Source organism: Kogia breviceps, chromosome 4, assembly GCF_026419965.1.
Source record: "Kogia breviceps isolate mKogBre1 chromosome 4, mKogBre1 haplotype 1, whole genome shotgun sequence".
NCBI lineage: Eukaryota > Metazoa > Chordata > Mammalia > Artiodactyla > Physeteridae > Kogia > Kogia breviceps.
This window is the reverse complement of record NC_081313.1, coordinates 77,586,846-77,614,592: the sequence shown is the minus strand read 5'-3', so window position 1 is coordinate 77,614,592 and position 27,747 is coordinate 77,586,846. Positions and strand designations below refer to the sequence as shown.

Below are 27,747 nucleotides of genomic sequence, written 5' to 3'. Positions count from 1 at the left end.
GCCCTTGAGGTTAGAACATTCCAGTAACAATACAAAAGGAACCATAAAAATACAAAAGGAACCATTCCAGTAGCAATACAAAAGGAATACAAAAGGAATCTTGGAGGAAAGTGGGATGTCTCAGGAACTTAGAGCAGGACCCCCCAGACAAACGTTCAGCCATATTTCTGAGTGAGGGCAGTGCACGACCAGGAGGAACACCTGTTCTTTTAGGGCATTACCTTGTAATGTTAGTCTGCCTGGTAGTGATGGCTTTGCCAATTACCGGGAGGGAGGATGACCTTGAGGAGATAACTGATCTCACTCTGCCTCTATTTTTTATTTCGTCTCCTAAAATGGTGACAAGATATCTGTTCCCTACCCTCCCAAAAGAAGCTTCCTAAGGAAATGGGCAATAAGTGCTTGGAAGAAAAGGACACTCTTCCTAGAATGAAGTAAAAATGACAACTCTCATTCCATCCCCTTGATAAAGACTAAGGGAAATCTGCTCCCGACCACACGGGCAGAGCTGAGGAGACTGTTAGCTGAAGGTGTCAGCCTCCTTCTTAGGCAGTGTGTACTGGGTCCGGCCCAGGATCCAAAGTGGGTGATAACTTGTGTGGTAGATGCATGATAGGTGATACCTGGTGAAATGACATTCTCTAGAGTTTTGTACTCATGAGAAGGGGAATTCAGATGTCCCTCTTACTGTCCACCCCCCCCCCAAAAAAAAGGGACTCTCAACTTATGGTACTGATAATAGCCACATTTCCCCCAATTCACAGAGTTCCAAATGCCCCAAGGAAGCAACCCATAATTGTATGTATTTTGTGCCTGAAAACTCTGAGCTTCCAGAGCATAGCAGACCATGGACCTTGCACATACCATAGAGTTAGTGTAGCATGGCCAAACAAGAGAGCACAGACTTTGCAGCTAGATTTAGATCAAATCTTAGATCTTCCACTTAATAGTTGAGTGACTTTGAGCAAATTATTTAACTTCTTTGTGATGAGATTTATCATCTACTAAAGAGGTAATAATAGTACCTACTTCATTGGGTTCTTAGGGGGATTAAATAAGTTTATATATGTAATTGGCTTGGATAGTGCCTTGTATATAGAAAAAGTTAAATGTGTGCTATGATGATGATAATGATCAAGCCTTTTCATTTAGCAACTAAGGTAACCTCCGTTCACTGAGAAAAAAAGCATGACAAGAATAGTATCATCTGATAAGAGCAGAAGCAGAGATAATTTGCTAAGCCAATTCAGAATCTGCTATTTGAAAATTACACAATAAGCAGCTATCTCTCAGAGTCCTCTTGACTATCAACCAAAAAGCTAGCATCCCCAACATTTATCAAAAGGTATTATAAAAAGTAGAGTTACCCTTCTAGCATATTGTCAGAAATAAATCCCTTAGGTTTATAAAATGAATGGCCCCATTTGTCTTGGCCTTTATAGCAGTTAGAGACCTATTATCTCCCAATTCCAAGGGCATTATCTCTCCAAACTATCTGTGTTGCTGCTGTTCTTTATTACTATGTAAATGAGGTTAATAAAAGCTGCATTTGAATTCTCCTCTGCAAATCAAATGAGGAATCACTAAATAACAAAATCTTAAAAGTGCAGGTAACTCTTACTACTAATCTGGCATGAATTTGTGGTCATTATTTCAACACCAATTACAGATTATTCTTCTATTTTATAATGTGTGGCAAGGATATTTTAACTAGTACAATAGTAGTCTTTAAATTATCTTCTTGAATACGTTTTTAAAAATAAATTTGTTTAAATGCCAGTTATAACCATTGTTCTAAGATAATAGAGTGTTCTTTTATCTCAGAGCCTGATTTAAGGAAAGAAAACTGCAGGTCTAGGAAGAATGATATAGAACCACTTTGATAGTCTTTTTTTCTCAAGGTGTGGAGATGAGAAGTGAGGATAAGAGGAGGCAAAGATGTCAACCCCTATTTGTACCATGATCCTGCACCTTTTAAGAAAATAGTACTATGTAAAGAGAGATAAACACTATATAAAGAGAGATAAATAATAGGTAGTGTCATATTGCATCATTTTTAGGACAGAGGTACAATGCTGGAGATGTTTTCCAACAGGTTGATTCTGTACGCTCTACCTGGAGACTTTGCTATCTTGGGCACTGTCTTCCATCTTGTGTAAATGGAAATACAGGTGGTGGTGACTTCTGGTAGCGTATTTCCCCAATAATGGCAAATGAATTTTCCCTTCCACAAAAGGAAAGAAAGCTAATCCACAGGCATAAGGTGCCTTCTATGTGTTCAATAGGCATGATTTCTCAGAGAATGGGTGTGTTGGTCAGGAGAGCTTCAGTTGCAAGTGAAAGAATACTAACACAAAGATTAAGTAAAATGGAGATATTAAAATATTTTTACCCAAGAGATGTTCAGCTTCAGGCATTGCAAGATCCAGAAACTCAAATAGTATGCCATCAGGACACCAATTACTCTGTATCCAACTCCTAGTGCTGCTCACCTCCACTTAGCTTCATTCTCAATAGAACACTGCCTGGTAGCAAGATCCACATGGCTCACATGGAACTTAAAGCTGAAGATTCTTGAGAAAGAATATAAATTTTCCCCCAGAATCTGCATCAATTCTTGAAATGCTCTCTGGGAGGACAAGCCTCATGATAGAGAATCACAAGACGCGAGCGAGGGCCACTTCCCAAAAGGGGGAAATGCTAGAAGGCCCAAAAGAAGTGGGTATCTGCTACAATAGGGAAGACTGTGAATTAAAGATAATTACATTGTTCTGACTTAAGACTCCTATCCAGCATTAACATAAAGGAGGAACATCATTTAGTGGAAGGAGAACAGAAAATCATGTTTGGTATTTTAGGAAAAAAAGATAAGTGAAACAGGCTTATTTTATTTTTTTCCTTAGGAATTATTCTTTCTTTAATTCATAATACAAGTATTAAATAAATCAAGTATCAATATTTAGATTTTTTTAAACTTTTTTTAGTGGTTTGAGAGATAGCAATTTTTAAAAATTAATTAATTAATGTATTTATTTTTGGCTGCATTGGATCTTTGTTGCTGTGCACGGGCTTTCTCAAGTTGCAGCAAGTGGGGGCTACTCTTCACTGCGGGGTGCAGGCTCCTCATTGCGGTGGTTTCTCTTGTTGCGGAGCACAGGCTCTAGGCATGTGGACTCAGTAGTTGTGGCTCATGGGCTCTAGAGCGCAGGCTCAGTAGTCATGGTGCACAGGTTTAGTTGCTCTGTGGCATGTGGGATCTTCCCAGATCAGGGATTGAAACAGGCTTATTTTAAATGACCCAGTCAATTTAGGATATTTATATTTCATGCTGGGCTAAATTAATTGATGTCTAGTACAGTAGTGCTCAGAGGGAGCTGGTTGACAGAGTTGCTCAGAGCTAACCCTTCCTCTTTATTCCTCTATGTCAGCATATCTTGTCAGTGGCTCCTCCAAGGCACCAGCAGCCTTCATGCTGCTCCCAGGAGCTTCCACAATGGAATAAAGTCATGAAGTAAACAAATTCACATTAAAGTTTCTCTCAACTTATTGACCCTCCTGAGGTCAGAGAAGTAATGGGAAAAGGCAATCACTATCCCCAGAATTTCAAAATTGATACTTTAATGGTGGACTTTGGTCTGTTTTAGAGATGGATTTTTTTTTTTTTTTTTTTTTTTTGCCCAAACACTCTGAAATCATAAATTACCTTAATTGTCCCTAGTTGCAAAACTAGTCTTGTTCAGGTTTCTGGTTCCAGTCAGAGTTGCAGGAGCACCCTGGTTTCCCAAATAGCCTGTAGTGTCTTGTTAAAATTTCAAAATCCTCTTGGTACCAGGAAACCTTCAGATGTTTTAGTCTGGTATATGGTTAGAGGAGAAGAGGAGGGCTTGAGAGGGGTTCTGTTTTACATATCCTACTAGGACTTGTACAGGTTAAACTAATCCAAGGAAGTCACTAGTGAGGGGAAGTGAGGAGTCACTTTAACACCAAAATTCTGGTGTAGAAACCATTTCTTTGAGATAGTATCAATAGCTAACATTTCCTGGGTTCTTACTATATACCAGCCACTTTTCTAAGTGTTCTGCATACAATATTTCATGGGATGCCACAATTCTTTGAGGACCAGTAACTTAACCAAGGTCACATCACTAGTTTGTGGCAGAAGCTAGAACTTGAACTCATATACTTGGGCTCCAGTATGTGTTCCCTTCATCTGATACCTACACTTCATCTAATACTGATGGGAAGAAAACCAGCAACAAGCCTGACAGAAAGTTAACATATCCATGTACCATGGATTCATATGCAACACCAATGTTTGTCCTCATTTACGTTTTATAAATCCTATTTTCTAATCCTCAGACATGGGACCAGATGTGCAGGAGAAATTGCTATGCAAGCAAATAATCACAAGTGTGGGGTCGGAGTTGCATACAATTCCAAAGTTGGAGGTAAAGCAAAGGGTTGTGCCTGTAGTTTTGCACTTTAATTTGAGTCTTGCATTACCTGGTGTAAATGGGGTGGTGTGGGGGGACTTTTCAACAACCAGAGGAAGAAATGAACTTCATGCAAAATTTGCTACATGACTTGAATGTGATTTGCAAGCAAATCAATGGATCTGGATTCTTAGAAAATGATAGCTGAATATAGCCCATACATCTTTGTTGGGGGGGAAAAGGAAATGTTGAATAGCTTTTGAAGCAAATCTAATTTTCTCTGTGTTCTGATTTAGAAGAGTTTGTTATTGAGTGCTTGCTAAGAGAACAGAAGGAGGAGGTAAATTTAGACAAAGATTTTCCCTGCCTCTCAATTCTGTAGTCCTTTAGTTCATAACAAAGAACAGTTAAAAAGAATACATACTTATAGTAAGAAGCCACAGGTTATCTGTGGTAGCAAAAATTTAGAATCTCTGGTTGTTTCAGTCAGTGTCTTTATAGGTAAGCATATGGTAAGTTCCATCAGGGCAATTTAATAAAGGAACTATTTACAAGAGTTAAAAGAAACCAACAAGGGACTAACTGATGTAAGCAGATGTTACCACCTTTAGACTTAGTGGAGCAAGGGGAGGGAGTAGTCATGGAAACTGGAGAGAGAAAGCTGTGACCACATGAGACAGCCAATGGACAGGAGCTGTGGCCATGAGTACAACAATGGAGATTCTTCTAATCAGGGGGGATCCAGGAATGAGTACGTCACTCTACCCTCACCCCCAAACCCCCTGCTGCTGTTTCAGTTGGCTGAAACCAATGGGAAGACAAAAGAACCCACTGCTGCCATCCACGTCCCCATGAAGAAGGGTGCAGAGTGGATCTGCAGAAGCTCACAGAGAATAAAACACTCGTCTCTCCTCTTCACACTAGCCCTGCCTCAGGCTTTCATGGTTATACTATGAACTTTGCATTTAGTTTGTTTTCTAAAACCACAACAGAAAAGATTCATTGTAGAACATGGCAATGACAGTAAAACTACTTTAAGCTCTACCTGAGTATACCTTGAATCTGGCTTTGTATTCCTTTTCAGAAATCAAATAAATAAATATACATCCTAGCATATAGATTGCACCTCTTACTATTACAGCACACTCCTAGATTTTAAGGGTCATTCTTGATTCCTTTATACCAGCATCGTCAAAATGCCATGTTAATTTAAAGAAAATGGAGGCAGGAGCACAAATTATATAATCACCTAGAAAAAGAGTGCACTTTTTAAGTAATGATGAACTAAGTAGCTATAGTCTGTGAGAGAATCATCTCATCCCTTCATTTTATAGAGGAGGAATCAGAAGCAATATTCTCAAGGAAACCAAAACACACCTACTGTATGTCCATCATTTATCTTCCAAGACATTATCCACATCCTGGAAGTTAACAGGATGGATTTGAGTGCCAGGTTTCTGGGATTCAAGTCCCAGCTTCCCAGTTGCAAGTTGTGTGGCCCTGGGCAAGTCCCTGTCCCTCTCTGGCCTCAGTCTCTCTCCCTGTAAAATGGGGAGAATTACAGCACCCACCTCAAATGGTTGTCATCAGGATAAATGAGTTCATATGTTTAAGGCCTGTACAATGGTAGCTGCATATAGTATATCCTCAATGCACATGAGCTGTTATCATCCGCATTTTACAGCTGAAGAAACTGAGGCACATAGAAGTTAAGTGGCTTACCCAAGACTACAGAGCTAGTAAATAGCAGAGCTGGGATTTTTTTTCCCAAATGCATTTTAAACAATTTTAAAAAAATAAATATAACTTCTACTAGTCATGTCAACTACATGTTCTTTTACCCAAGCTCCATAGTAAATAATAGTGTGAAAATATAAAGCTATGCACTCCATTGCATCATTAGCCTGAAGCCAGGAATAACCAGGTAACTGCCTGTATCTGTCTAAATTGCTTTTGCCTTCCTGGCTCTTGAATACATGAGTCTGATGATGGGTGACAGCCTGTGGGAAAGCATAAAGAGTCACTGCACCTGCCTTCTCCTGATGAAAACTGATTCCCCCTTAGGAGTAAAATCCATGGCAATGATTTCATCCTTGAGATTATTTAGAAGAAAAGGAAGCATGTTCCTTGAAAATGTTTCTTAGCAAACACATAAAAGAATGGCCTCTGGGTTATTTTTAATCAGTGCTTAGAAACAAGAGTTCTTTCCCTATTTGTGAGTTTCCTATTGTAAGTAGATCTTTTCAAGCTGCAGTTGCCCGTACAGAGTCCTTTGTAAGGCACTGACTGGGCCGCAGCCATTCGTGGTATAGTCACGAGCAGGCATTTTGAGAGAGAGCTGTTTGATGCCTCTTTCTGAAAGCTATCCTGTCATTTTCAGGTTATCAGGGCAGCAGACGGAGGGGAGACATTTTGTAGGCAACAACAACCATGGCCACAGCACAGCACAGCACATATAGTTATCTCTAAAGGGCAGATAAGGAAGCTTATGGAGACGGTGACTTGATCTTCCTGCTGTGCTTTTAGCAGCTGGGTCACAGTCATTTGGGACATACACTGGTTACCTGTTTTTGACTCTTTGGGGAGTCCTTTAGAAAAATGAATATGAAGAGCATCGTGCCATTCTACATGTACACACTGACATCAACATATGTATTTGTCTGTTTTGCTGTTCAGGGATAAGAATGCTCGATGGCATTGTGACGGATGCTATTGAAGCCAGCTCAATTGGATTTAATCCTGGACATGTGGATATTTACAGTGCGAGCTGGGGCCCTAATGATGATGGGAAAACTGTGGAGGGGCCTGGCCGACTAGCCCAGAAGGCTTTTGAATATGGTGTCAAACAGGTGAGATGCTTAACACAGACCCACTTGAAATGAAGCCTGACCATTTGAATATGAAGGGAAGGGAAGAACACTTAGTTTATGTGCAAAGAAATGGTTGTGAACTTCCTGTTATTGTTTATGATTTGAAGTGCATTTAGAGAGCCAAATCGTTCTTCAGAGGGATGGAAGTTAAGGGTTAAGAAAGTTTTCCCCATTTGGGTCTGACATTCAACAGATATTCATTAGTCTTAGAATATTTACTTTCAAAAATACTCTGGACGTGTCCTTTTTTCATTTTCCTGCTGCTTTTGGATTTCTACACGAGGTAAACTACTACCCACACTTCTTTCAAATACTCTGCAAATGCATCCTTAAATATAGCAATGTGCCACCTCCCTCTCTGCACGTGCCTGATGAACACTTGTGCCTTGGTTGTGTTGCTCTGTCACTGGGGTTTAGTGCATTCTCGCCAGGATTCTAAGGCCTAGTTCTGCACAGGATGAAACAAAGTAGAAATTTTGGAGAGCACAAATTGAAAAATCATAGAAAGGGTAGCCTTGACGAGTTCCATTCAATTGAAGAGTCCCTTTTAATGCAGCTGCCAAGCACTTCTGAATAATGCCTGATTTTGTCATTCTATCAGTCAGCCAGAAGATTCAAGCAGAAAGAAAGAGAGGAAGTTCAAAGATCCAAGCGTAGTGACATAAGCCAAGGGAACAGTGAAAAAATTTGAGTGAGTGCTGAAGGCCAGACTATGAATCCACATAATAAAGAAAAAAAAGAAAAGTCCTCACTCAGCACCATCCCACAGAGGGCCCAGATGAAGGCCTGGCAGCACCAGAGCTCAGTGGCTTATAACATACAGTCTCGTGAGAGTTCCAACATCGATGCTGGAGGACCTGGAGTTGAAACAGACTCCAAATTACTGTTTCTGAAAACTTCATGCATGTATTTATATATTTGTTGGGGATTTTATTGGGATGTGACATGACCCCAGTGATGATAATAGATGTGGTATGTTTTGGCTTTTCCTTTAGGGGAGACAAGGCAAGGGCTCTATCTTCGTCTGGGCTTCTGGGAATGGGGGGCGTCAGGGAGATAACTGTGACTGTGATGGGTACACGGACAGTATCTACACCATCTCCATCAGCAGTGCCTCGCAGCAAGGCCTATCCCCCTGGTACGCCGAGAAGTGCTCCTCTACGCTGGCCACCTCGTACAGCAGCGGGGATTACACGGACCAGCGAATCGTAGGTTGCTTTTGTCTAACTCTCTGCTTAGGTAGGAGAACACGGCTTGCCTTCAGAAGGATCCTTTGGTCAAACTGATTTGCTTAAGCTTCATGTCTCAGCTGGGGAGACTCACAGTTTGCTCACTTGATGGGTATATATTGGGAAGCTTTCTTTCCCAGGGATAATGATGCTTCTGCCAAAATGATGTCGCCTCTCAGTCATTTTTAAATTCAGCCCTGAGAAGCCAACAGATCTGTCATTACATATGGCCGAGACTCCAAATGTCTGTTCAGCTTGTGTGATGCCTCCCTGAAAACAGCCTTAAAGGAGATTTTAGGGTTGTTGGAGATTTATCACCCTTGTACTTGTTGATCCTTTAATAGCAGGGAAAATGTCTGACTTGCCCTTTAGCAGATGATAAAAATACAGAGCATACACCAGCTATGTCTCCTAAGGATGGACGACCTACAGGAAAATAACAGTCTAAATTTCCCCTGAGGTGAACTTCTCGGCATCCGAATAAGCAGCTTAGGAAGGTTATATGCTCAGAGAACATCTCCAGCCCCCGCTTGGCTGTGCCTTCACTTCCATGAGTCAGACTGCCAAGGGCAATTATTGGATTTCCCTTCAAGGGCATGATGATGAAGGCCCATTCGGGGGCTTTGAGAACAAAGAGAGACACTTCTTTTAATTTAAAAATTGAAAGCCTCAAACTTAACTCCTGACACAGAAAGAACCAACCAGCTAAAATATGTAGATCCTAATCTCAATAAAAAACCAGGTCATGATCCAATTAGATTGTGGGTAACCTGCCTAATAATTAGCCTTTGGAATGTGTTTAAAATTCATATTAATGGCATCTCAACAAAATTGTCAGAACTACAATCTTCATGCAGGATCATTCTTCTGGAACTGCCTGTTTCTGCAACCTACTCTAGTTTTAGACAGTAAAACTATGGTCTCAACTTAGAAGCCCTGACCTACCTCTCATGCCCATATCTTCAATTACTCAAAGAGACAGTAACATTCTACCTAGGGGTTATTTACAGCAGGTATATCTTAGACCCTGCTGTAAAGGAGCCTACCAGACATGTGCCCCACTTGCATTCACAGCCCCTGGCTCTTGACGACCCTGTGGGTGTTCAGAGTGGCTTTTCAAAAAATGGCCTGTGGTCCGTTTCAGAGTCACCATTTCATAGATGGTCCCTCATCTGAGCCTCTCTGCTGTGAAGCAGGAGGAAGAATTTCCATCTTTGTAAAGATCCCTCCTTAGATAAATGAGCCATAGAAGAGACAGCTGGTGGATTCTATTTGAGACAGTTGCACTAACATAGCCTTTGTCTTACGCAAACCTCTTCCTCAGCACAATCATCTCTGGGGCTTACTTGCGTCAACAGGTAAAAAGGGCAACCTTGCTTCCGCAGCCCCCAGAGGAACAGGGGGCCACCAGAACTTGAGATATTCAGCGACTCCAAGTGGGAAGCCAAAGGAGGTGATAATAGAACAAACTGTTTTTTTGCACCTCCCTCCCACACCTTGAAATCTCTAGCTAAAAATCATAGTGTGAGAGCCTGGGTGGGTGTCTTGTTAGTAATCCTTTGGCCCAAGTACTTGTTCCACCAACAACACTGTGGTCCTCAAGGCAGACTAATCGGAAGCCTCTTTGGTTTCTTCCCTTCATCTCAGCAACCTCTTCACTAAGCTAAAATTAGCCTGGGTAATTCCTTATGTGCAATCACATTGTGTGAAAATGTTTTCACAGACAGGATCTCATTTCAGCCTCAGAATATGAGTCAAGAAATATCAACCTCATTTGACAGACAGGGAAACCAAGTGACTTGCCCATGGGACACATCTACTGAGTGGCAGGTTTAGAATTTAAGCCCAGATCTAAGTCCAGCACACTTTCATTTGAAAAAACTCGCCATGTTCATCAAAGTACAAATGTGACACTAACTCATGGCCATCAGATTACATCAACAGTGAGTGCAAACTACACACGTTTTGTGCAAATAGTTCAAGTGGCCCAAATCAGGATGGCTTTACCTCCTTGAGCTGAAGAGGCAGTCAAATGTCAATCTGAAGGCAAAAGGGAATTGTGCATGAGGCAAAATTTCTAAATATGCCAGGCCAAACACAATGGACCTGATGATTAATGGGCCAGCATGATTCACAGTGATTTTGAAACAGTCCCTTTTTTTACAGACAGCATTTCATTTGGGAATCTCAGAAGAGAAAAAAAATTCATAGTGGGAGGACTTCATCCCCAGAAAAGGCATTCTGATGCCAGAATTATAGACAAGTTGCATATAGAGGAGAGTGAGCTAAAATATCAGCAGATGGCAAACATCCGCCTGTAGTTTAGAGGAGGAAGTAGGGAATCGAATCAGCTGGGCTTCCTGATCCTAACAGATGCAGCCCTAGGTAAGGTTAACCCCCGGGGACAGGATCACACTCCTCACATGTTCTCCCATGTTTCTTTCTTTCCTGGTGCCCCTCAGACGAGTGCTGACCTGCACAACGACTGCACAGAGACCCACACAGGCACCTCTGCCTCAGCACCCCTGGCTGCTGGCATCTTCGCTCTGGCCCTGGAAGCAAAGTAAGGCCTAGAAAGAGTCTAATCACCTGTAAAAAGCTGTTTCTCCTTCTTTGTCATAGCATATATATTTTTCTGAATATATGGTTACAGTGGAAAACTACAAAAAATAATAAAAAATAAGCTCTCTTCCTGTCAACATCTCAATGTAGGTTTAATACACACACTTATCTTGCAAAATTGGAATCTTAATTCACACACTATTTTGTAATTTTTTTAATCCACCTATATTAAGAGCACTTTCTCATATCTAAATCAATCTTTCTTGACTTTTAAAAACTCATACTCTCCTCCCACTCAGTCCTCTTCAGTCCTCCTACCACTCAGCTATAAGGCCTTCTCACTTCTGTTTATTCCCACCAAGAAAGACTTTGTTCAGATAATTTCCTGTGGGTAGTGTTAGGAATAATAAGTTTAAAAAACATCCTTTTTTTTTAGATTATATAAGCCCCTCCCTAGAGCTGATATAACACATCAGGGGACATGAGAATTAAAAACAGGACTTTTCTCTTTTTGTAGTATACCATTATATAAATGCAAATTTTATTAAGGCCTTCATGCTCAAACACCCTTGTCCATATATATTAGTTATCATTTCTGATAATTTCCTTAAGATAAACAATTATGATTGGAATTTTTGGGTCAAAGGGCATGCATGTTTTAATGATTTTGATACATATTGACAAGTTACTGTCGATAAAGACGGTACCATTTTGTATTCCCACCAGCAGTATATGTGCGAGAGTGCCAGTTTCCTAAACCCTTATCAAACTTACTTTTATTATCTTTTAAAATATTTGCTACTTTGATAGGTGAAAATGGCATCTCATCTCTATATGCTTTTATTTCATTACTAATGAAGCTCAATATTTTATATTCTTTTGCCATTTATCATCTGTGATTGTTTATGACCTTGATTTTGTTTTATGGCCTTAGTTAGAAAAGCTACTAATGCTTGGTTAGTTTGACATTTAACTTTTAATTTTACTTACATGTAATTTTTAATGTAATGAAGTTAAAATGTATACAGTTATCTTTGTCAGTCTCTTTAAGGTTTTTTTCCTTCTTATGCTCAGAAAAATCTTTATAACTCCAAATTATATACACATTTATTTATGTCTTTTATTATGGTTCCTTTACCATATTTATGTTCTAAATACCCCTGGAATTTATTTTAGTGTATGTTACCAAAAAGAGAGTTAGCAACATTTTCCCCTACATAATAGTTATTCAATAGTCTAATACTTAATACAGAGGAAAAAATGTTCCGATGTGTGGTGAGAAATCTTTAAATGTTAAGTCAGGTGCTATGGTTGCATGATAGAGGACGTGTTAAAACTTGTAAATTACTATTATCCTTCCTAATAAGGAAGTTATCTTAGAAGAACATCCATATTCTCTACAGAGAGGATAAAGCAGTTCCTTCATGTCATGTTCAGTAGATGAGGTGAGGTTCACAGTAGTAGAAGAACAGAACTCCTTGGCCCCGGCCATAGCTGGAAAAGCCCTGCAGTTGCTGAGGAGAGTCCAGCATTGTTCCAGGACCCCTGGAGCCACCTGTGGAGTTGTGGTTTAGTCCCTGGTATCTCAGCTATGAAATGGCCACAGAGGCTAAGAAAGATAGGCCTAGTAAGGCTTGTATCAAGAGTCTACCTACTTGGATGGGCTGGAAAGATACTGATAAAGGAGGAGCAAATTCAGATGCCCAGTGAGAAACAGGGAAATCTGAAGCTCTTGAATCCAACAGAAAAGCTATGTTCAGAATCTGAGTATAGTTGTAACAGGAAGGGGATGGACAGAGGGCAAAGTCTAAAGACACAAGCTTTGACTGGCATCAGCAGACCCAAACCAAATTTGAGGAAAGATAATCTAAGCAGTGAAAAGTGCAAGGAACACCTGGCTTCAAGTTCTAGGCATATCACGAGCTATGTGACCTTAGGCAAATTAACAGGGCTCAATTTATCATCTATAGAATGGAGGGGTCAGATCAGATCATCTTTTTCAAACCTTTTCCCTTTATAAAATCCTCCAGTTTGAAACTGAAGGTATCAGCATATATAGATCATCTAACATGAATTGCTGAGGTTGGTGGTAAGAGGTCCAGAGTGAAAGAAATAAGGTCCTATAAAGGCAAGTAGTTACACACAGGTCGTGAAACAAGATCATGATATTTATGATTTTATGATACAAGCTTTTAGCTCCAGGGAGCTTTTAAAAGAAAACCATCCTTAAAATCTTGTCAACCCTACCCAACACCTATCAGATGTATGCAAATGTAACTAGCCAGACCTAGCCCATCCTTGTTTAGTGACCAGAATAGTAGAAACACCCATCTAGCTGAACAGATGTAATGTTATTTTGACTAAGAACTGAAATTTTAAAAGTGTAATCTCTGACTTCTAAAATTTCAAACCTTCTATTTCTGTATAAGAAGAAAGTGATCTAAGAATGATCTAGCCTCATTTATCTCAGTTAATTCCTAATGGATTATTTATAAAGCAGGGGCTCCATGGATTGTTATGAAATACATGGGGTCCATGAACTTCTTTGAAACTAGATGCAGAAATGTTTGAGAGTGCGTGTCTGGCATTTTGGGGGGAATGGTTTGTAGGTTTCATCAGATTCTCACACTGCTCAAGATTTAAGAGACATTAAGAGTCTATGATCTCCCAGGTGCATGTAATAAGAATTTAATTATTTTCATTTTGATTCAATCATCAGTAAGATGGCCATAATCTATCTTAACATTTATAAACTTCCTGCCAAAGTACATACAGATTATTGGGATGTATGTTCTCAACTGGGCAGTTTTCTTAGCTCCATTCAATTGTCTATACCAAAATGACTATTTCAGAAAATCTGAATGCCAGAATTTCTAGAAGAGTCCCTAGACAATCAAGATTGGAAGAATCATTTAACCATGTGCTTCTCCTCAAGGAACAACTATGGAGACTGAAGAACAACTCTGGGCTAAATTTATCAAGAATAATAACATTCAGTATTTATCAAGCTCTTACCATGGCCAGACACTGTGCTAACTTCTTTATATACAATACCAACTCTAATCCTTACAACAATCTTGTGACACATAAATTATTAATTGCATTTTACTAAGGAAGAAACTGAGACTTAGAGAGGTTGAGAAATGTAACCAAGATCCCACAAAAGATTCAAACTTAGGTCTGTCTGACCCCAAAGCCTGTACTACCAGCAGCTACAGGACACTGCCTCCTATAGTCCTGTGAGGTCGGGGAAATTTCATCCCCTCAAAGAAAGAGGAGTTAAGAAGACTGAGATTGATAAAGAAACATCTTAACTCATATTTATGAGTTCTGAATAAAAGGCTCCTGTCATGCAGACTACTTACTATGCTGCATTAAATATGGGACTCTGGGGAATGGGAAGAGGAGAGGGAAGGAGAAAGAATGATTTCTGGCTCAAAGAATAGTTTCTGGATCAAATGTATACAGGAATACTTTCCTTCCCTAGAAGAGTGTTTCTCAAACACCAGCATGCAGTCATCATCTTGGGTGTTTATTTAGTCCAATTGCCAGAGGGTCCAATTGCTAGCGACTCAGATTCAGAAGTTTCTGATATTCCAGGCAATGTTTATGCTGTTAGTTACCTTAGCCAAAATTTGAGAAACAGCTGCTATGAAGGGTTACCTTACAACTGTATTTTCCTACAACCTCATTGGGCTGTGACTGTGAAGATGTCCATTAGGATACTTAATAGGCATATCCTGGAAATATATATATATATATATATATATATATATATATATATATATATATATATACATATTATAAATAATACACACACACAAACACACACACTAAGAGAGACAGGAATTCCTTGGATCAATGCCTGTGGTACCATTATACTTAAGGAAGATGGCAGACAGTAACCTGTCTTTTGAGGGGAGAGCAAAGATTCAGAATAATTTTTAATAAAGAGCAAAAAGTGAAACATTGAATCCCTTCACACCTTTGGAGGTATTAAACAAACAGATGAACTGATCTTCTGTTTTCACTAAAGGTTAGAGGATGGGAAACAGACTTTCAAAGTTGCATGAAACCTTTGGATAAATCACTTCAAAGAAAACCTTGACTCAGTGGATTGTGAAATGTTGGAAAGTCTCTAGGTTAGAAAATCTTCAACATCTAGGCTTATCTAATTGTGATTAGAGGCTAAACCACGTAGCCTTTAAGATTTTTCATCTTAGAATTTTGTCTCCAGATTACTTTACCTACACTCTTCTAATTAGAAGCAATGCTTAATTTCAGTGTTTAATTCCAAAGCCCTTATTTTCTATAAGCACAACCTTGATTAGCAACCCAATGTAGTTTTAAAAAGTTTAATTATTCTGGATATGCCATTGAGGAGTGAGATGCTAATTAACAGAGGAAGACTGTCAGGAATGAGATGCACTATTGTTAGAAGCTCCTTTTCATTTATGAAATGCAATCACTCAAATGAAAAATAGGCTTAATTTTCCTAATTGCATGACAATGAAGCCTCTTTGAATATTTTGCAAAGAATAGGTAAAAGAAAATTAAAAAACAATAAAATCTGCAACTAAATAAAAAACAATTCTCTAACTAGAGAAATGTAGAAAATCTGCTTTGTGTTTGATTATCATGATTATCGACCATGCCTCCTTACTACATATCCTCATCCCAATCTACACACACACACACACACACACACACACACACACACACACACACACACACACACCTGCCCACACTGAGAGTCCAAGTGGGAAATTGGTGTGTTGCCCAGAGACCCCCTTGATAAGAGGCTTTTACCTAAAACTCCCTTTAAAAGACTGGAAGCAAGAATTTCAATAAAGTGCCATATAGGCCAGAACTAGTTTCCACATTCAGAAAATAAGCCATTCTGCTCAGCTAGTTAATTATTCCTCAGTGTAAGATGGCCAATGTGGAAACAAGATATACAATGAAGTATATATGATATTGAGCAGATTGGAGTTCTGAATAATATGGAATTTTCAAGATTGTCATACTCAACCACTCATCTTATCGATGAGTCCACTCAGGCCCAGGGAGATGAGGTGGGTTGCTTAAGGTCACACAGGTCTTTGGCAGTAGAATATAATTTAATGTGCCTTCTATTACTCCCTATTCTGACCTCTAATTGTCTTAGTTAGTTATATGCTTGTATTCTTTCTTCCAACTCCTATTATTTTAGGTATAACATAAAACTGCCTAGACAGTTTTTTTTCAAATATACATACAAAATCATGCCCTACCCTCAGATATTTTGATTCAGTAGGTTCAGGCCTTTGTCAGTCACTCTGTGTTGTTTGTCAGGAGCTCAGTTTGTCTCTGCTCAGGAGCAGAGAGAAAGCATATTGAGCTGCCAGGGGTCAGAGTAGCTTTAAAGCAACAGACCAAAAATGAAAGAGTTAAGCCTTTCATCACTTACTGTGATGGCAAAGGCCAGAGTCTAAAACCAGAGAAAACACTGACTCTCCCTATTCCATTTTCCCCCATGGAAAGGTGCACCAGCCGATGGTCAGGTGAAAGCATGGACATGGGGCTTGTCTCACTGTTGAGGAAGCCCCAACAGAAGGCTCTGGTAGTTTTATGGACTCTGGGGTGGGGTGGGGTGAGGGGAAGGGCTCAGAGTGGAGAAGTACTGGGTACTGAGTCAGAGTGGGGAGAAGTATCTTCAAGGTTCCTTCTCCTCCCCCCATTAGGAGGCCTTGGCTGAGGTGCCTGAAGAAGAGCTTTGCCCAAGGCCTCAGATAAGGAGACCTAGGAATGAAGGCACAGGGCCTAGGAATGTAAATATGGGAAGAGCTTGATGGGGGAGGAAGGCCTGAGTCCTTGACTGCAGCTCCCTTCAGAGGTGGTGATGGACGGGCTGTGCACTCAAGCTGGTGTGGAGAGAGGACAGCTTCCCCATGAGGCCCACCAGATAGGGCCTTTGCAATGCCTATGATGAGGACTAGGATTTTAGACAGCAACCGACTCCTCAGTGTTTAGGAATGTGTATTGCCTCTTGCTTGTCACCAGGGGATTGTTAAACCAGTCCATTATGTGCTCTGGGGAGAAAATAGCAAGTTGAGCCAGATTCCCCTGATGGTTGTTTCACAACCTAGTGGTAAGATAGAAACCTTGAAGACTCAACACTTAGGCATTTATTATTTAATAAATAATGCTTGATTGGCTTGATAGAAATAATGCAGGTCTCAAAGCTGAGGAAAAGCTTGAGATCATGAAAGACTCTAATGACTAACAGCAGTACGTTTTAAAATTGTATTTAAGGCTAGTTAACACTTAGACACCAACCAACCGATATTTACCCAGCATATATACCCTGTGTCTGGCATTCTTCTGAGTGCTAGGTACACATCAGAGAACAAGATGGATAAAAATCTCAGCCCTTCTCCCACCTGATTCTAGCAGGGGAGACAGACATTAATAATACACAAAACAAATGAGTTGCTCAGTATGTTAGAAGATGATAAGCACTATAAAAGAAAAAAAAGTATAGCAAGATAAGAGAGCTCAGGAGTATTTGGGGAGAATTGAAATCTTAAATAGGGTGATCAGGGAAGGTTTCATATTCTTTATAACAGACCTGACAATCCCATGCATCTCTGATTTATCTTTATATTGCTGCTAAATTAATTTTGCCAAGACTCCTCATTATACCATTCCCTTGCCCAAAAATCCTCAATGGCTCCCCCTTGCCCAAACGCTAAAGTATAAGCTCCTTTTCCTGGCATTCAAGGTCCTCACCATCCAGCTCAGTACTCCTGCTCACCTCTTCCTTGCTCCAGTAAACCAAACTATTCACTGTACTCTGGCCACATCCTATCCTTCCCCTGTCAGAGGTTTTGACCCATTGCCTCATCTCTGTTCTCTCTCTTTCAACTTTTTGACATTCTACCCACCATTTAAAGATCAACTCAAATATTTCCTCCTAGAAAAGCCTTCCTAGATCTTTCCATCCCAAAAGAATTCTTTCTCTTCAAAATTCTACAATACATTATGCTATGAATACAGCATTCAACAGATATATTATAGTTATTGAAAGACTTAGTTCCTTTACTTGATTGTACACTTCTTAAAAACATGAACTACCTCCTTGAATATCCCCACACTACTCAGCATGGTGCCTTGTAAGAATGATCTCAAGTAGCTAAGAGCTTCTTGACACTTTTGCTATATAAAGAAAAGAGATAAAAAATATTTAAGAGTAGGTAGCCAGCCCATGTCTAAATCTGAGTCTTCCTAAGAAGGAAGTCAAAAGCTCAACTGTGGGTTCATAATGCTGAAAATACTAAGGCTGTTAATGAACAGCAGAAGATTGGAGGGCACAAAGGAAGTGCTGTCATTTTTAATTTTTGCTCCAGTTAAATTAAGTACATAGGAATCAGGGGCCAAGTTCTACCTTTCTACAATGCTGAAAAACAATTTTACTCATGCTAAGATCTTAACTTATGTAGTATGAGGAGAAGTTTTCAAGACTGTATTTTTAATTATGAATGAAAGACATACCAATAGTGATACACACAAAAATTATATAAGTACAGTTGCAAAAGATACCTCATCATCTCTGAATGGAGATGATTGTTTTTAGCACTTGCTTTTGCAAGGAATCTTCTTTTTGTCCCTGAAAGATTCTTTGGGTCACTTCATTTCCAGTCCAAATCTCACCTGGCGAGATATGCAGCACTTGGTTGTCTGGACCTCTGAGTATGACCCACTGGCCAATAACCCTGGATGGAAAAAGAATGGAGCAGGCTTGATGGTGAATAGTCGATTTGGATTCGGGTTGCTAAATGCCAAAGCTCTGGTGGATTTAGCTGATCCCAGGACCTGGAGCAGTGTGCCTGAGAAGAAGGAGTGTGTTGTAAAGGACAATGACTTTGAGCCCAGGTAAGTGTCTCCAGGAATTTTAAACAAATGTGTGCTCGTGGCACTATTTGAGTATGACATTTGTCACTCTGCCTAATTTTTCTCACCTACCCTTCTGAAGTAGGTGGAGACAGCATTTGTCAGTGTTCCCTGTGTGTCCATGAGGAATCACAGAGATCAAAGATTTGCAAATAGTGTTAACATATTTGTATTTTCCTTTCATAGCCTACCAACCAGATAGCAGTAAGTTAATGTGCACAATTGTTTTATATAGCACTAAGAAAAATCATTGCCAATTAAACTATTACCAACCATCAGTTCTTTAATATTCATTCCAAATTCAAAGATGTTAAAATGTTTTTTTTAATGCATCTTAGAAATGATGAAATGCAGTACTTGCCAACCAGTGTTATCCCAAACCTACTTCCAGAAGAACCTCGCTGCATGCCACAGTGCTTTGTGAATCATGACTTTCCTTCCGTGAAGGATCTTTTATCATATGGCTTTCAATTAGACTACACCTCTCCCACTACATCTAGCTACGGAAGCAGAATCTCGTATCAAGGCAACAGCAATTATACTGAAGACCCACTCACACAAAATACTCAAGGGTGGGAGGCTTGGAGGGCCTGCATTAGGGAGAGAAAATCATTTCTTAAGGGGGTATATTTCAGTATTGGACCACTTTTGATGGGTATAAGGCAAATCTGCTTGAATTCAATGCCACGGCAAATAGCATTGTATTTAAGTATCTGTGTCTTCCTTAACATTTTTTCCCCTTTTTTCCCTTTTTATTTTATTGTGTTAAGAAGTCTTAACATGAGATCTACCCCCTTAAATTTTAAGTGTACAATACATAATTGTTAACTATAGGTACAATGTACAACTGATCTCTAGAACTTATTTATCTTGCTTAACTTAAACTTTATGCCCAGTGATTAGGAACTCTCCATTCCCCCCACAAGCCTCAGGCAACCAACATTCCACTCTTTGATTCTATGCATTTGACTATTTTAGATACCTCATATGAGTAGAATCATGCAATATTTATCTACCTGTGACTGGTTTATTCACTCAGCACAATGTCCTCAAGTTGTATCCATACTGTCACATAAAGCAGAATTTCCTTCTTTTTTAAAGCTAATATTCCATTGTATGTATGGAATATTACATATTCTTTATCCATTCATCTGTTGATGAATATCTAAGTTGTTTCCACATCTTGGCTACTGTGAATAATACTACAATGAACATGGGAGTGCTAATATCTCTTTGAGATCCTGATTTCAATTCTTTTGATTTTGATAAATATCCAGAAGTGAGACTGCTGGATCATATGGCAGTTTTATTATTTTTAGGAAACTTCATACTGTTTTCCATAGTGGCTGCACCATTTTGCACTCCCACCAATTGTGCAAGGGCTCCAATTTCTCCACATGCTCATCAACACTTGTCTTTTTTTTTTTTTTTTTTTTTTTTAGTAATAGTCATCTGACTCTTGACAGGTGTTTTGATGTGGGTTTTGATTTGCATTTCCCTGATGATTAATGATGGTAAACTTTTTTTTTTTTTTCATTTACCTGTTAGTCATTTGTATGTCCTCTTTGGAGAAATGTTGACTTAGGTCTTTAAATCATTTTTTAATCAGGTTGTTGGTTTTTTTTGCTATTGAGTTGTAGGAGTTCTTATATATTTTAGAGATTAACCCTTTATAAGATATTGTCTACCATTCTGCAGGTTGCCATTTCAGTTTGATTGTTTCCTTTGCTGTGCAGAGGCTTTTTAGTTTGATGTAGTCCTACTCGTTTATTTTTTGTGTGTGTGCTACCTGTGCTTTTAATGTCATATCCATTAAATCACTGCCAAGACCAATGTCATGAAGCTTTTTCCCTATGTTTTCTTCTAAGAGTTTTACAGTTTCAGGTCTAATGGGTGGGTTTATTTCTGGGATCTCTATTCTGTTCTATTGGCTTGTATTTCTGTCTTTATGCCAGTACAATACTTTTTTTCTTTTGAAGTATAGTTGATATACAATATTATATACGTTACAGATGTAAAATATAGTGACTTACAATTTTTTAAGTTTATACTCCATTTATAATTATTATAAAATATTGGTTATATTCCCTGTGTCGTACAACATACCCTTATAGCTTATTTTATACCTAAGAGTTTCTACCTCTTAATCCCCTACCCCTGTATTGCCCCTCCACTTCCCTCTCCACACTGGTAACCACTAGTTTGTTCTCTGTATTTGTGAGTCTGTTTCTTTTTTGTTATAATTACTAGTTTGTTGTGTATTTTAGATTCCACATATAAGTGATATCATACAGTATTTGTCTTTCTCTGACTTGTTTCACTTAGCATAGTGCTCACCAAGTCCAGCTATGTTGTTGCAAATGGCAAAATTTCATTTTTTTTATGGCTGGTTAGTATTCCATCGTATGTGTGTGTGCGTATCACATCATCGTTATCCATTTATCTGTTGATGGACACTTAAGCTGCTTCCATATCTTGGCAACTGTAAATAATGGTGCTATGAACACTGGGGTGCATGTATCTTTTCAAATTAGTGCTTTTTTTCCCCTTCAGTACCATACTGTTTTGATTGCTGTAGCTTTGTATTATATTTTGAAATTAGGAAGTGTGATTCCTCCAGCTTTGATCTTCTTTCTTGGGGTTGATTTGGCTATTTATAGTCTTTTGTGGTTCCATATAAATTGTAGAATTGTTTTTTTCTATTTCCAGAAAACCTTATCATTTTCTTGTGCATTAAAATTACTTTATACCTAATCCTGAATTGAGTTCTATTCATAATAGAGAGAGACAACAAGCCTAGCTGAGTATCTCCTTAAGAGTGTTGTGTACATATTTCCATAAAATGCAAGGAAGAAGAGATACACTTTGTTCAGTGATGATTCTTTAATGTATTTAGAGCTCTGAAAGCTAATGGAGAAGTTATCATAGAAATTCCAACAAGAGCTTGTGAAGGACAAGAAAATGCTATCAAGTCACTGGAACATGTACAATTTGAAGCAACAATTGAATATTCCCGCAGAGGAGACCTTCATGTCACCCTCACTTCTGCTGCTGGTAAATTTCAAATAAAAAACAAACAAACAAACAAAAAAAACCCCTCAATTTCTTCTAAATTATGTGTTTAAATTTTTCAGTATAAATTAAATGATTTCAAATCAATTATTGATTTTTGTTTATATATAGACCTAAGTCTTCCTATAGATACTTTCAGGTCTTAAAAAATATGTTTGTTTTTTGCATCAGAACTCTGCTCTGCTCATTCAAACTGATCCTTAGAGAAGCAAAGAATGAGTCCTATTCAAATAATACCAATTAATAAACCCTTGTGAGTTATGCATTTTCAAACTGTGTTCATTATCCCAGGTCACTGATCTATCATTCATTTCTCTCAGGTAACACATTAGTGAAATTTACTCTAATAATTAAGCTGACAGATACATCAGTCTCATCCAAGGAATTAAGTGGAAAAACTGAGAATTCTGATCCATGAAAGAGAGTTGAGGAGACTAACAAATTTTCCACAATTATATGATTAAGGCATATGATATGATATATGGACATTTGTCCTTTCCTGAAAGGTTACTAAGTCAGACAAGATCATAGATAGTAAAGAGCTTGTGAAACATAAACCACGATCCAACCAGGAGAAGCTGTCCTAATCCTTTTTCATGTTTTAGTAGGATTCAACTGACTAAATTTAATTCCCATAAGTGATGTATGAGAAAGATGAACTATCTCTATAATGCCCTTCCAGGATATGAACTTCCTAGAGGTTTGGAGTAAGTTCTGTTAATTCTGGAATTATGCTTCCTTAATACCTTGGAATTGGCCTGAAATATTGGCAGAATGCTTTTTCATTAATGGCCCTATAGTTCATTTGACACTTTCTCTTAAAAATATTATTTATTGATCTATAGAGAACTTGCATTTGAAAATTTAGAGTAACTAATCTTACTAGTAAACTACTCTTACTAGTAGTTTTTATATGACAAGAGATTAAATTATATATGGCTTTATTTTATTATGTCTATGCTACATTATAGACTCAGGCACCTATTAAATTTTTTAAAATTCCTCTTAAATTTCAAAATGATAGTTCCATTAATATGTATGTTAGGTCTTTGATGCTCTTCTTTAATGTAGCTCATAAACATAGTTCTCTGAGTTCTCCTTATTCAGATAAACCTTACTCAATATATTCATCCATTATTTATTTTTCTACGATATTTATTGACAACTTATTATATGTCAGGCAATGCACTAAGTACTGTGAATAAAAACTTTTTTATTTCCCGAGAATGTCCCCATCCTGGTATTATACTCAAAGGGAAAATTAAGAGGGCTAGTTTTTCCCAGCTTCCATTTTCAGATATCAAATGCTAAAGTGTGTCCTACTATCATATCTGTTAGGACACTTGTTAATTTGTGATTCTTGCATGAAAACAGGAACCAGCACCGTACTGTTGGCTGAAAGAGAGCGGGATACATCTCCTAATGGCTTTAAGAATTGGGACTTCATGTCTGTTCACACATGGGGAGAGAATCCCATAGGCACTTGGACTTTGGGAATTACAGACATTGTAAGTATGAATGAAAGGATACAGAACCACAAGCTCACTTTCAAACACTCTGAAGCTCTTTTAAAGTTAGTGCATAAGAAAGGGCCCAAAGAAAATTTGATCACTCCTTATAGAGGTAAGGAGAAAGTTTAGTGTTTCAAGCTCTGCCCACTTAGCTATATAGAAAATAAATTTTAAAAAATCAGGCACCAGCCACATAAGAAGGAAGAAAAGATATTTTGATACACAATGTGACAGACTGTGGGGCAAATCCAAGTATACCCATGTCAGAACACAGCCAGCCACACGATCTACTAAGCCACCAGAATCAGCTGTATTCACAACCGTAGTTACATGCTACACCAACTTTGCTATGGCACTCTTCTGGAGTCATAGGACAGAGCTCTTACCAATATTTACTGCAGTGGCTATTTAAAAGTAGCTTACTTGTTAGATAACATCTTATTTAATGACTTTTTTGCTTTTGTTTCAGTTATGAAACAAAAGCATTTCTCAGTTTTCTTTCTGTTTGCTAACACTCTGATTTTCTTCTATAATTGTAACACACAGTCCCCAAAATAAAGTGTCTGAGCAAAAAGCCAAATACAGTTGAATTATTTATTTTTATATCATTTCTCCAGCATTTTCTATAGGTGAGCATATAAATGAATGGTTTTTCAGGTCCAAGTTATTCTGAGATAGCAGTGTTATAAGTACCAGTAGCACCAGATTCAATGTCTAGCTAACTTTTTAAAAATAAATGATTTTAAATTCCTGGAGATGTTAATTAAATTAATAAAAATTCTACAGTCATTGTTACTTTTTTTCCTCTGAGAATAGCTTTCACCTAAAGACTGCTAAAATTGTGATTTAGCAATGGAAGTTGTAAAAATTTCTGCTCTCATAGGGAGAGCAAGAAAACATTCATAGTTTATGGTCCATTCCTGACCTTGGCCTCCATTCTTTAACTCAGTTTCACCATAAGGAAACTAAGTGTTTACCAAGATGGGACTATTTTATACCAAGTTTGCAAAATCTGACTCTACAATTTTAGATTTTTTAAAAAGATATTTTAGATTTCAGCATTATTATTATTATTATTTTTCGGTACGCGGGCTTCTCACTGCTGTGGCCTCTCCCATTGAGGAGCACAGGCTCCGGACGCGCAGGCTCAGCGGCCATGGCTCACGGGCCCAGCCGCTCCGCGGCATGTGGGATCTTCCCAGACCGGGGCACGAACCCATGTCCCCTGCATCGGCAGGCGGACTCTCAACCACTGCGCCACCAGGGAAGCCCTCAGCATTATTTTTAACATAATTGTTGAGCCTGTGAAAATTATTACTCTTCCCATAAATATACAGTTCTTAAGGACTGCTTAATGCTGAAGGCTATTTATATTACTCTGCAGACTTTTTTTTCCAATGGAATGTTTCTACAAGTTGATAATTGATAAATATAATTCTCATTATATAAGATACAGTCAACTTTTCAAGGACACACCCAGTATAGAAAAGAAGGTTCACGTAGAGAGTTCTCCTTTTTTAATTGAGGGCAATTAATCAGTTTTTAAATCTTTGAACCTGTCAACTATTTTCATAGCAAGAGTGATTCCAGTGATTTTTGTCTTTGTACCCAGAGCTCTACACGTGAAATGCACAGAATTTTAAAATTAAACTATAAAATTTGGCTATTTTGAAGGAGTTTATATTGCTCAGAACATACACTAAAATTATGTATGCTTATTCATTAGTCTGGAAGAATGCAAAATGAAGGAAGAATCGTGAACTGGAAGCTAATTCTGCATGGGACCTCTTCTCAACCAGAACACATGAAACAGCCCCGAGTGTACACGTCCTACAACACCGTTCAGAATGACCGAAGAGGGGTGGAGAAGATGGTGGATTCGGGGGAGGTCTGTGTGGCTCTGTTCTTACTGGCATGTTCTTTTGTGAACTGTAGTAGACAATGTAGTGGGTGAAGCTGCCCCTAACTTTTAGGCAGGAAGTGAATCAAACATGGGTTGGGAGGAAAGGGAGTAGGAGTAAACTGTTTATTTTCCACAGGAAATTGTTTCATTCGTTTATTCTTTTATCTAAAAGTTAGAAAGTAAAATTAATGAACTCAAAATTATTCAGTTTTCTAATATGAATTTTCTCCCATTTATAACAATATCAAATTTTAAAGAGAGCTGTCTTTTTGTATGATCACATATAGTTAACATTTTTATTGCACCTAGTTTGTAAGCATTTTTCACATTGTCTCATTTAACTTATAATCCTTGTAACCTAGAAAGGATAGACCTCAATATGTCCATTTTACAGAAGGAAGACCAAGGCTCAAGTGACCAAATCATGCATGCTTCTCTTTACTAATTCCTTAACTGACACTTCTTGGCAACTCCAAGGGGAGCCATAGAATCACAGTGTCTCTCAGAAAATTGCCAAGGAAAGCTGAAGTGAGTCAGTTACATTCCTAGGTCTCAGTCTACTGAGGCTGCTGGCTTCTCCCTTATCAGATGGTGGGGCAGAAAGCACATTTTCTTTATCTCTGTATCCCCCAGGCCTCTAGCACAGTGCCTCAGATGTAGTAGGTAGGTTATCAGAATTTCCAGAATGTCCTTCCCTGAATAGGTATGGCTCTGTGACGGGTGTTTTGGAAGGTACAAAGACATTATTCATTCAAGAAATTTATAAACTAGCTGTGAGAAGGCCTCAACTCATGTATGGCCCCATTTATGTTCTGCAGAATAGCTTTCCTCTGGGACTCCACCTTGGAGGCCTCCTCTTCCCAATTCTGGAGGCAGGTGGACCTTGTGGGTATTTCTTCCTCCAAGATTCCTTAAGGGGTATTAACAGGACCCCTTGGCTGTTAAAATACTGAAATGCTTCCACAACGGTTGACAAAGAGCCGCTTCTCTGATTTCTCCAGTTCCCCCCTTCCCCGCCCACCACCCCAGTCTCTTCCCAGGCCCCTTCTGACAGCTCCGAGGCTGAAAGGGCAGCTCCTGACAGAGCCAGAGGCCTCTAGAAAGCTATTCCCACACGACAGCACTGTTGGCGCCTCTGTACGAGTTATTACCTATTTTATTATCGGCTCCATCCCAAAACATGGGTGGGAGGAAAAGGAGTGGGAGTGGTAAGCTGCTTCTTTTCCATAGGATGAAACCCTACTATCTTTTAAAATTTATTTTTTCATCCAGAATTCAGACATTAAAATTAATGGATTCAATATTGTTAAATTCCCTAACATGAATTCTACGACAGCAGGCTGACAAGTGAAGGAGACCGATAGATCTGAGCACTTACATACATCATCTCGCTCAGTCTTCAAAACCACCAGAAATGGTGATTCTTATTGCCATCTTACAGGAGAAGTTCACGGAGATTACAAAGGTGCCAAAGGTGCCTCAGTAAGTGAGGAATCCAAGCCTTGTGCTTTCTCTGCTCCCCAGATTGCCTCTCGAGGGGCAGGCAGTGGGCGTGTGCTGCAGCTGGCTTGCCTGCTCCTAAATAATGAGCCTTCTCCCCTTTGCCGGTGGCTTTCTGTGTTTCAGGAGCAGCCCACGCAAGAGAACCTCAGTGAGAACCCTCTGGCATCCAAAAGCCCCAGCAGCAGCGGTGTGGGGGGCAGAAGGGATGAGCTGGCAGAGGCAACGCCTTCTGAGGCCATGCTACAACTCCTACAAAGCGCTTTCAGCAAAAACTCACCCCCAAAGCAATCAGCAAAGAAGTCTCCAAGTGCAAAGCTCAACATCCCTTACGAAAATTTCTATCAAGCCCTGGAAAGGCTGAACAAACCTTCCCAGCTTAAAGACCCTGAGGATAGTCTGTATAATGACTACGTTGATGTTTTCTATAACACGAAACCTTATAAGCACAGGGATGACCGGCTGCTGCAAGCTCTGGTGGACATTCTGAGGAAGGAAAATTAAAATGAGTGGTGGTCCTAAGTTGGAAATAGTCATGCTTTTTCCTTCCTGTTAGATATTGCCTGTGTCTAAAGTGGTTGTTTTGTCATTGATTCTTCTGCCTGTAATATCCTTTGCGGTACTTTCTCTTTTTCTCCCCAACCTGGATAGTTGAAAGCTATGAGCTCAAGCAGTAAATCCAACTTCCTGAATTGATTATAGCTCTTTCAAAACACATCTTCCCTGCCTGCACAA

General features: G+C 39.0%; 1 protein-coding gene across 1 annotated transcript in view; it reads left to right on the top strand.

Annotated features, from left to right (window-relative positions):
• Nucleotides 1-27,534, top strand: part of PCSK1 (proprotein convertase subtilisin/kexin type 1) — a 39,671-nt gene extending 12,137 nt beyond the window's left edge. Inside the window, exons 6-14 of the mRNA XM_059061856.2 lie at nucleotides 4,360-4,448; nucleotides 7,110-7,282; nucleotides 8,299-8,511; nucleotides 10,995-11,095; nucleotides 18,775-19,008; nucleotides 21,923-22,080; nucleotides 23,473-23,606; nucleotides 25,336-25,497; nucleotides 27,139-27,534. Of these exons, the coding sequence (XP_058917839.1) occupies nucleotides 4,360-4,448; nucleotides 7,110-7,282; nucleotides 8,299-8,511; nucleotides 10,995-11,095; nucleotides 18,775-19,008; nucleotides 21,923-22,080; nucleotides 23,473-23,606; nucleotides 25,336-25,497; nucleotides 27,139-27,516 (1,642 nt within the window). The 3' untranslated portion in view covers nucleotides 27,517-27,534. The remainder of the gene's footprint in view (nucleotides 1-4,359; nucleotides 4,449-7,109; nucleotides 7,283-8,298; nucleotides 8,512-10,994; nucleotides 11,096-18,774; nucleotides 19,009-21,922; nucleotides 22,081-23,472; nucleotides 23,607-25,335; nucleotides 25,498-27,138) is intronic.
• The last annotated feature ends 213 nt before the right edge of the window (nucleotides 27,535-27,747 follow it).